Source organism: Salmo trutta, chromosome 23, assembly GCF_901001165.1.
Source record: "Salmo trutta chromosome 23, fSalTru1.1, whole genome shotgun sequence".
NCBI classification, from domain to species: Eukaryota; Metazoa; Chordata; class Actinopteri; order Salmoniformes; family Salmonidae; genus Salmo; species Salmo trutta.
This window is the reverse complement of record NC_042979.1, coordinates 4,691,793-4,701,858: the sequence shown is the minus strand read 5'-3', so window position 1 is coordinate 4,701,858 and position 10,066 is coordinate 4,691,793. Positions and strand designations below refer to the sequence as shown.

Here is a 10,066-nt window from a genome sequence, read left to right as displayed (position 1 = left end):
GTCTCTCTTGCTTGTTGAGGGAAAGGATAGAAGATTTGGTTATTATTAACTTTAAACCCAGAAAACTGACCAAAGTTGTTAATTAAATTGGAGAGGGAAGCTAGATTGCAAATGAGTGCCTGTCATATGTGTTCCCCTATATCAACACATACCCTAAGTGTTCATTATTATTACAGGGCCCCAGACTAACGCTTTACCCTGGTGTCACTGGTGCCACTACCTTTTACAGTTGGTGACACCAGCCTATGATTTTGTCGGACCCAAATCATGAATAATCATATTTTAAAGTAAATCATAGTGCTTTATTAATAAATACTGTAGATTAAATAGACTACAGAGGTATTCAAGCAATAAGTTGTTTCATCTAACACGTCCAAGCAGGAATGCATAGTTCAAGATATTTTGATGTGCAAACTAATCCACTGATTGCCACGAATGTTGGGTGGACCCATGAGGTCTATAGGCCTACAGGCCTACAGTATGCCCTTGCAATGGCTGGAGTGCATTTCGTGCACGCATTGCTCCATATCTCAAAGCCATATCAAATATCTTAGTTGTAAAATAGTTGCTATTGAGCTGAATATTATAGCTACAGAAAGCTGACCCTCCTCACTTCGAGAAGGACAAGGGGATGAAACTTTCAAAGTGGTGTTTTTTGCGCTATTGCATTTTGTAATGCTGCACGGTCAGAATGCATTTTTCTCTTGAGCGCATAGGGGATGGGGGAGAAGAGAGTGGCTCGCTCATGACAACAGTAGGCCCTAGTGAGAGCACAGGCACAGAGGCAGGGCAGACACTTTCATTACAGGAATCATTAGGATAATGCACTTTTCTGTTTGACCAAATCTTGGTTTTAGCTGGCCCCCCCAAAAAAGTAAGTTTTGTGTGAGATGACAATGCAGAATGTGCTCGTTCTAAGTTTACATGTACCCTTTCATTTTTTGGCTGTCTAACTGATGACAGAGCCTCCTCCAGCCCCCCAGCCTGCTGCGGCATCCCCTTCGTGGGCTCCTTAGGGAAGGAGGCCCGGAGGAGGATGGGTTGGGGGATAGGGGTATGGAGGGAGGGAGGGATAGAGGGAGGAAGGAGGGGAGTGGTGTCTGATCAAATGGCACTGCTGCAGCCTGTTGCATGGATGTGGCCCAGACCAGACGTTCCGTGCACGAAGGAGACCCACAAACTCATAAGCGTGCGCGGGCACGCACACACTCACTCGCACACACGCAAACACACACACTGATGAGCACACACGGGCACGCACACACACACCACACACACCCCTTCCCCAACCCCAAAAAGGGGCTGTGTAGGAATGAGCCAAACAGTGGCAGAGAGAGGAGACGCAACACAAAGGGCGGGACAAAAGATGCAGCAGGCGGCAGGAGAGTACCGCGATTTGACGTGGGGGGAGATGGGGGAGAGGGCCAGTGGGTCAGGGGGAAAAGGGAGGGAGGTTTGATGCTCCATATGGGCGCTCCCCTCGCCTTCCTCGCCCTCTCTGTGCAAACAGGCAGATGTCACATGGGCCGGCCCCGCCCCTGTGGGCCAGCGGGTCACGACACACACAGAGGCATGGTGGAGTAAATAACAGAGCGGGAGGAAACAGGAGAGAGAGGCTGGGGCCCAGCCCAGCTGCCTGCCTGCCTGCCAGAACAGCAACACCACAATACACACACACATGGTTATGGTCATGCACACACAAATGCTCATTTAAATACACACACACACATACTCATACACACAGGCTGGCACGCATACACACATAATCACACATATATGCTTTTACGAACAGACATACTGATAGACACACACCATGCATGAAATACACACACACACACAAACACAGAATAATCACAACCTTTATCATCCACAAATGCATCCACTGACGTTCCCTGATGTCACTAGAGCATGACCCGGCTTCCAACCTTTTCTGTCAAACGCTGATCATTATTTGACTTCCTTCTCGCTATATTATCTCTCCCTCAACCTGTCAACTATGTACCTAAAAATAATGCTCGGCACAATAACAGAATGTAAACTAAATGTAGAGCTCCCTCAGCCATATGTCGTGTTGAAGAAAGGGGTAGTGTGTGTGTGTGTGTGTGTGTGTGTGTGTGTGTGTGTGTGTGTGTGTGTGTGTGTGTGTGTGTGTGTGTGTGCCACGTGTGTGTGTGCGCGCGCACACACACACAAAGGCTTGAGACAGGTGTCACTTAGTAGGCTTGAGTAGGGTTACTTTACACACTGCAGTGACAGCTCTCTCCTTAACACCAGAGTATAAAACGGATTTGAATGAGAAAGGGGAGGACAGGGGGAGAGGCACGGGGAGGGATGCGGGGCGGAGGGGGGAGGCATGGGGGAGGGGGACTCCCCCTGTGTAACAGGTCTGCTGCTCGGAGCCTCCAGCATGTTATGGAGATGGAGGAGAAGAAGGGTCATCCCTCTGTTATGTTCTCTCTCTCTCGCTCTCTATCCCTTTGCTGCAGCTCTGCTCTCCTCCTTCTCTCCCATCCCTTCCCTTGCCTGGGCCGTCCCTCTGCTCATTAGCATAGCAGCTGCAGAGTGCAGGGTGGGGACAGGGCAGGTTTGGGAATTGGGGGGGGGGGGGTCGCTGAGGGGGGGGCAGGGAGTTTAGACGGGGCTCCAGTCAATGGCACGGCGTCTGGGTCTTGAATAGAGCTGAACCAAGACCCAGCAGCCCAGACAAAAGAGGAGGGGAGAGAAGAATGAATGAGTGAATGGGGGCGGCTTGTCACTGCGCTATGGAAAAGCACAGAATGGAGTGATAGAATGAAAGTAAAAGTTCAAAAAAGGAGCAGAGGGCAAGGAAAGAACCGGCCTGGCCACCTCTCTCTCTCTCTCTCTCTCTCTCTCTCTCTCTCTCTCTCTCTCTCTCCCTCTCTCTCTCTCTCTCTCTCTCTCTCTCTCTCTCTCCCCGTATTTCTTTTTCTCTCTTTTTCTTAGAAAGTGAGCAGAGCAGTCTTTGTGGTAGTGGAGTGTTTAGCGACAGACATGTTTTTGTTTTACTCTGGGAGAAAAGTGCCGAGGTCAGTGCCTTTTCAAAGCACGCTGATAAACCCTCCTGTCGATCCATGTGCAGACGTGGTGATTTTACTCGGAGACAACTTCACAGTACCTATCTGATAACACATTAAATGCAATAGGAAACCCTTTGCAACTAGTAGATCAGAATTAGCTCAACTCAATCCACAGGTTTGTGTTCGGATTACTCTTTAGCTGCTTCTGCGCAATCCTCAAGACATTGGTGGAATTAGCCTGCATAAACTGCACATATGATTCTATTGACAATAGCAAATAATGATCGACAGTTGGTGGTTCGCTGACCCTAATCATGCGTGTCTTGCACAGCTATGGTAATTTGCAACAGTAGTTGTAATAGATGGGTCATTTAATATGGTACTGTATCCTAACATAGTTTCTCTCTATACGATGCAGAGCCCCCATCAGCCTTTAATAATTGAAAACGCCACATTCCCAATATGATAAAGGGTTTCTCGCGTTGTCTACCAGACTACCTTCTCAAACTAGTTTAACATCTCTGCCTGCCCACTTCCAATTGTGTCATAAAAACAGTCATTCAATTGACGAGGAAGTGATTTGAATTTAAAATCCAGAAATGTAATAACCTTTTGACAGAAATAGCTTCTCCTTTCCGTCTTATAGAAGGTATTGAAAATAGTTTTTACAACTATTGAGTTGGAATTTCAGTCTACTCCATAAATGCCCAATCTGGCCCTCATACCATCATGGCCACCTAATCAGCCCCAGCTTCCAATTGGCTCATTCCCCAGCTTCCAATTGGCTCCCCCCCCCCCCTGTAACTATTCCCCAGGTTGTTGCTGTAAATGAGAATGTGTTCTCAGTCAACTTACCTGGTAAAATACGGGTTAAATAAAGAACTGACTGACTGCCTTCAATTTTAATTGACCCCAACCCTGCATAAAAACAATTAGGCCTATTTGCTGTGTGTTCGGAAGTAGACGCCCGAGGAACAGTTCTTAGAGAGCGCAAGATCACAACAAAAGTGGACATTAGGGATTTGCATGCATGGGTTTGGCTGTAGATAATGCATTCCTCTGGAGGTGCTGGCTGTATGAAGAATTTAGTTCAGTTCCCCATGTTCGTTCACCTCTGCTGAAGTATGAGAGAACCTGCCAACAGTGCTGCTAACGCATTCACCACCCACCCAAAGCAAACACAAAACACGAATTGAGCAAATGAATCCACTGGCTGCATGAGATCTCTGGCAGATAGGTTTGAGTGTGTGTACTTTCACACCCAGCTTCTTTCAGGCAAGACGAACACACACGCCCCACTGAAACGCACACACACCGACGCACAAAGTCCTTTTCTCTCTCTCCCTAGCTTCAGTCTCAGCTCTCCCGCTCGCTATCTCTCTCTCTCTCTCTCTCTCTCTCTCTCTCTTTCTCACTCTCTCTCTTTCTCCTTTTATTGGGTGGACTCGGCTAAAATCATTTCCAAATTCCTGCTCTGATATGCGACAGGCAGGGCAGGCACATGAAGAATCTATTAGCGGGCCTCTGCTGTGCTGTATAGCTGCTCCGCTCTGGGACAGTGGCCAACTCAGCCGGCGGACAATAGAAATTCAACTCAACAAAAACATCCTGCAGAAGTGAGAGGGAGCGAAGGAGACGAATAGGAGGAGGGGGGGGGGGGAGCAACACAGATAGAGAGTGCACGGGAGAGAGGGAGAAGGGGGCGCAAGCAGGAGAGAAAGAGAGGGAGGGAGAGACAGCGGGGAAGGCAGAATAGAAGGACAAGCAGCCACTACGTGGTCTCAAGCCAACAGCAGGGGTGAGTTTGGTCCTTTAACACAAAGCATTAGTTGTCCGGGTTTATTTCACATGTATCAAGAGCTACACACCGTGTACGTAGACAGAGTACCAGATCATTTAAAAGCAATAGGCAGATATGAGTCTATAGGCATCAGACCAATTCTACGAGCAACCGTTGCTTATTACACCGCTGTAATTATGCACCGTACTAGTAAAAAACTCAAGGAAACGTGTAAGTATTTGTTTACAGAGGACATGCATGACTGTGTTGTTACCCTTTAATGTTGTATGAGCATAGCAGACATTTTCTGAGACTTCAGAAATGGTATGCCTTTCAACTTTGTATAAACAAGCACCTCAGTAAGCCCATAAAACAGGTTTGTGTATGTATATGCAAAGCATGGGTAATGGAGTAAAGCTACAGAGGAAAGGAGACACACAGAAAGGGAGGGAGAGAGAGTGAGGGAGAAAGAGAGAGAAAGAGAGAGAGTGCACAGGGGTTTAACAGAAAGCAGAAGATGGATGGTGTTGCAGAGCCACTGAGCTGAGCTAGGGACCTGCCCCAGTCTACGCACACACAGAGAGGGTAACATAAAACTTGCACAAACACACACACTGGGGAGGGAACCCTGCCTTCTCTTAAACCAGAACTACCCACAATCCTGTGCATAGCTCTTTTATCCAGAATGTGAAAAGAAGGAGGCCGACTGAATGACAAAAGGAGAGAATGGGGATCCGGGCGAGGCTGGGTCTGAGAGGGAGAGGGGGGAGAGAAAGGTGGTCTGTGCCCCTCGCCATTCTTCTCTACGGGAAACGGGGTGGGATGGCCCTCCTGGGCTGGGGGCGGAGTAGGGAAAAATAAACATATGCATAGACACAACAGAGAGTTTAATGATTTCTTTACTGGCTTGTACACAAACGTACAAAAATATTACAGCACTCATTTCCTCACCACACATCATCATGATCACAGTGTTACAAATGTTCAAAAAGAAAATACAAACAAATACAAAACAAAATGTAATCACACCCAAAATCAAACACGATGGAGCAACTGCATCACTCAAAAACTCACGACATTTGTTTTTGTGTCGCTCGAAGAAAAAAAAAAAGCTAAACAAAAACAGAACTTGCCCCCCCCCCCCCGAAAAAATATGTCAGCACTTTATATCTCATTCATTTACACCTATCCAGGCGTCCACTCTTGGGCCATAAATGTTATGACACTGTTGAGTAGAACAACTACACACCGTGCAATTTTTTTTATGTAACAATGATCTTACCATCAAATGTATTTTACCACTTTCATAACAACAGGAGGACAGCACTTCAAAAAAGAAAGTGCACCAAGATATTTTTTCAGTGAATATATATATATATATATATATATATATATATATATATATATATACACACATATATATATATATACATATATATACACACATATATATATATATATATATATACATATATATATACAGATATATATATATATATACACATATATAATATATATATATATATATAAATATATACCCGATCACAGAGATACAAACAACCTTTGCAAAAACAATGTTTCACAAAGTTAACAAACAAAAGACATTACAGCCTGGAGCCTTTTTTTATACAATAGTATTTTGTTGTGTTCCTTTTTTCTATTCAGAAAAAAAATTCAATGTTGACTTGATAAAAAGCCAAATCAACAACAGTCATCAGTGCAATATTAAACAAATATATATATATATATATATATATATATATATATATATATAAAGATCAAGTTTTAGACCAGCGATGCATATTTTTTATTCTGCTAATACCAATCTATCCCTTGATGTTTCTTTCTATTGCTTTAGTTTGATTTTCCAGGTATATGGAAGGACAGTCCTTAATCCCTGATATCCCTCTGCTCGTGGTAGGCAGAGCAGACCAAGGAGAGGACCAGGCCTCACACACACAGGAGGAGAGGACCAGGCCTCACACACACAGGAGGAGAGGACCAGGCCTCACACACACAGGCCTGGTCAGGGGGACAGCTCAGCTCGCTCAGGACACAACAGTCAGATGTATGCAACACACACACACACACAGACTCACACACATGAATACGTGCACGTGCGTACGTACATGCGCACATGTACACTCTCGCTCACACACACACACACACACGGCTTCTCATTAAATGACTGTGACGCTATCAGTTTTTATATCTTTCACTCACTGTTGGCCATTGAGTAAAATAAAAACAAATAAACACAAATTAAAAAGTAACATACAAGCAGCATAGAAACAAATATTAGGGTGACGTGACTTTCAAAATGCAGCAGGCCGTTTTTTAAACCAATTGTTTTTGATATCCTGCAATAGTCATGTTGATTAATAATAGGTTTATACTCCTGCTCAGTAGTAACTATTACCCGGACAAGCACCAGGGGTGTGTGTGTGGGGGGGGGGGGTAAAAGGCGCCGCATTTTGTGCAATAAAACTCCCTGTATTTATAAGTTATGCAATAAAATTCAATTTTTGTGACTAAATAGAAACTTCTAAACAGATTGACGATATAATCAGTTCACCGATTTAAAAAAAAAAATGCCATTTGCAATGTGTGTTTGCAACCATACCTTTACAGAAAGGCAAACCTCTTTGCTTGTCACATTACCATTTGGTAGTAGTGTGGGAAATACATTGTCCCCGTTGAAGAGGAGAAAGAAACTGTAAATAGAAATGATTGCTTTGCAGAACAAATACCATAGTTGTCCCCTAGCCTAAATCTGTGGTTTGAATAACATTGCCATGGGGCCTACTGCCAAAGTATCTGTTATTTGAATATCTGTGTGAGTGTGCTCATTATGCTGGCCTAGACAAGGTTGGGGATAGGCTACAGGAATCTTTGTGTGACTTCCTATATTGGAGTGTTGTGGAGTGAGCAAGAGTCCAATGGTTTTGAATACTTTACAGTCGAGGTAGCTGGTAAAGAAAACCAAACATGAAATTCATAAGAGACAAAGAATAGTCTCTCCAGCGCAGACAAATTTAGGCTAATTGGGACATGATAGGATCTCCACACGGGACAGTTTATACTACGACACGAGAGTCCGAAGCAGCTTTATAAGTCACCCTAAATATTTTTTTTTAAAACTTAATAGATTTGATTTGAGAGAGAGAGAGAGAAAAAAAGAACCACAACATATTCAAAATGCATCTTCTCAATGTACCTTCATAAATAGAACCCAGCCTGTATTCACAGTGATGACCAGGGTGTTGTTCGTTAAAATACTGAAAGGAGATAAAGTGAATTCCAAATGCGACTTTCCTGACGTTTTGATACAAAGCGAAAGCAGCGGTTTAATAGTACATTAACCATTGATACTGGTCGCACTGGCCTGAAAATACGTTGATGCCAGCCAAGCAGCCTGTTTGATGAAGGCAGAGCGCATTTAGCTACTTTTTTTTATATATATATAAAGAAACAAAGTAAAGCTATTGTGTACAGTACTTAACAACATTAGGTACATTGCTGTTACAATGAATACACATCTGGAAAAGCAAATTGGATATATCATAATGCCGCACTTTGAAATAGAACAAATCCTTTCATTTAAAAAAGAAATCGAAAAAGCCAAATAGATGATGGCATTCATTCCCCGTGCTCACCTCTTCTTCCCTTTCATATGGGCTATTCCAGCATGCAGCCACAGCATCAAGTGCCATCTTTTAGTATATCAAATCATTTAAAAGGGTCCTACAAGTGAACAGCGGAGCTACAAGTCGACACCTCAAAACAAAGCCCAATAAAGAAGCGTTTCAATGAAACAGCGGCAAGAAAGATGGAACTTCTATCGCCGCGTAAAACTAGCCTGCTATCTGGCCTCGGGACCCAAACACCGGCTTAGTTATTTTTATATGTCCCAATCTATTATACACATTCAAGAAGAAAAAAAAGCTTTAGTACCAACCCACCAAAATGGCGTTTATTTTTTTTCAAGATTCATGCTGAAGCAGATACAAGAACCATGTGGTGTTTGACTCACGAGTCAGAGAGACCCTGTTTTGGTTTTGATGAAAGGTCATTTACTGTGTGTTTTTAGGCGATCATTTGGGACAACTATGTACAGATCGAAACGCAAGTTTACAAAAGCCTGGCTTTCCGTGTGTTTACCTGACAGCAGTGTAGCAGATCACCGTGCGCCAGAAGAGTACTTTGCCTTAGTGATGAGGTATAGGACTATGTCTTGGTGTCCTCCAAAAGCGGCAATGTGTAAGGCACTCCACCCTTCCCTGTTCGCCAATCGAATATCGGCTCCGAATTTCACCAGCAGTTTTACAAGTTCGAGATTCCCGTCGATGACTGACTGATGCAACGCCGTCTGTCCTTCGGGCCCGAAGGAGTTGACGTTGAATTCGCAGTTTGTCATGTTCTGGAGCAACGAGTGAAGTTCCTTTGTGTTGCCTTGTTTCACCGCCTCTTGGAATACTCTCTGAGGCGCTGAGCAAGTTGACACATCCCCCTGACTCATGGTGAAACCGGGATAGGTATATCTCCTGTGTCGTTCTATGTGATAATCACTGTATGAGTCTCTGGTGTGGGAATAGTGCCCAAATACTGGATTACTACCAGTTATACGGCTCTTTTTTTTAATCGTATGCTATAGATAAGATAATACGAACACAATATATCCCAAACAGGACATAGACAAAATAACACACTTGGTGTGCAAAAGGTTGTCAATGGTTGCGAAATCCAAAAATCCCGTCGCCTAGTCTCCTCTTGTCTTCGTTTCCGTCCGTTGTAATAGCAGCACCAGGTAGTATAGGCTATATTGCAGAGATGGAGCAGAGCGACAGTTGAAACCTTTCTTCTGTTGGGATACTGGAAGAACAGCCGCGGTATCAGTATCTCCAAAACGCGGTGAATGTACCCCTGCAGGATCCTGGAGTCGCGGCAGTTCGTATGGCAAAGGGTAGCTGTGTGAGACAGGTACGATCCACATAAGTACACTGAACAAGGCTATACTCCCCAGCGTTAACATTCCAACATCGACATCAAAAACACGTTTTATGCACACTTTACACATAAGGTTCAGATACAAAATCCAATCATTTATGTTGTAGATTAAATATAATATATTTTGGTACTTGCCAGTGAGAATTGGACGGATCCTGGCGGCGACGTAGTATGAAATTCCCCCGCGTGCCCCGTGTTGCGTGTACTTCGTGCGGTCCCAGTGAGTCTCTGCTCTACAGTG

The 10,066-nt window shown here is 44.2% G+C and overlaps 1 protein-coding gene across 1 annotated transcript; it reads right to left on the bottom strand.

Annotated features, from left to right (window-relative positions):
* Positions 1 to 6,676: 6,676 nt before the first annotated feature.
* On the bottom strand, positions 6,677 to 9,784 carry nrarpa (NOTCH regulated ankyrin repeat protein a). The gene has a single exon (XM_029708565.1). It carries the CDS (start codon positions 9,335 to 9,337, stop codon positions 8,999 to 9,001), a length of 339 nt encoding a protein of 112 aa, XP_029564425.1. The 5' UTR covers positions 9,338 to 9,784; the 3' UTR covers positions 6,677 to 8,998.
* Between the last annotated feature and the right edge of the window lie 282 nt (positions 9,785 to 10,066).

Bases quoted from the DNA above. Each gene is read 5' to 3' on its own strand.
- nrarpa (XM_029708565.1), bottom strand. From the start codon at position 9,337: ATGAGTCAGGGGGATGTGTCAACTTGCTCAGCGCCTCAGAGAGTATTC.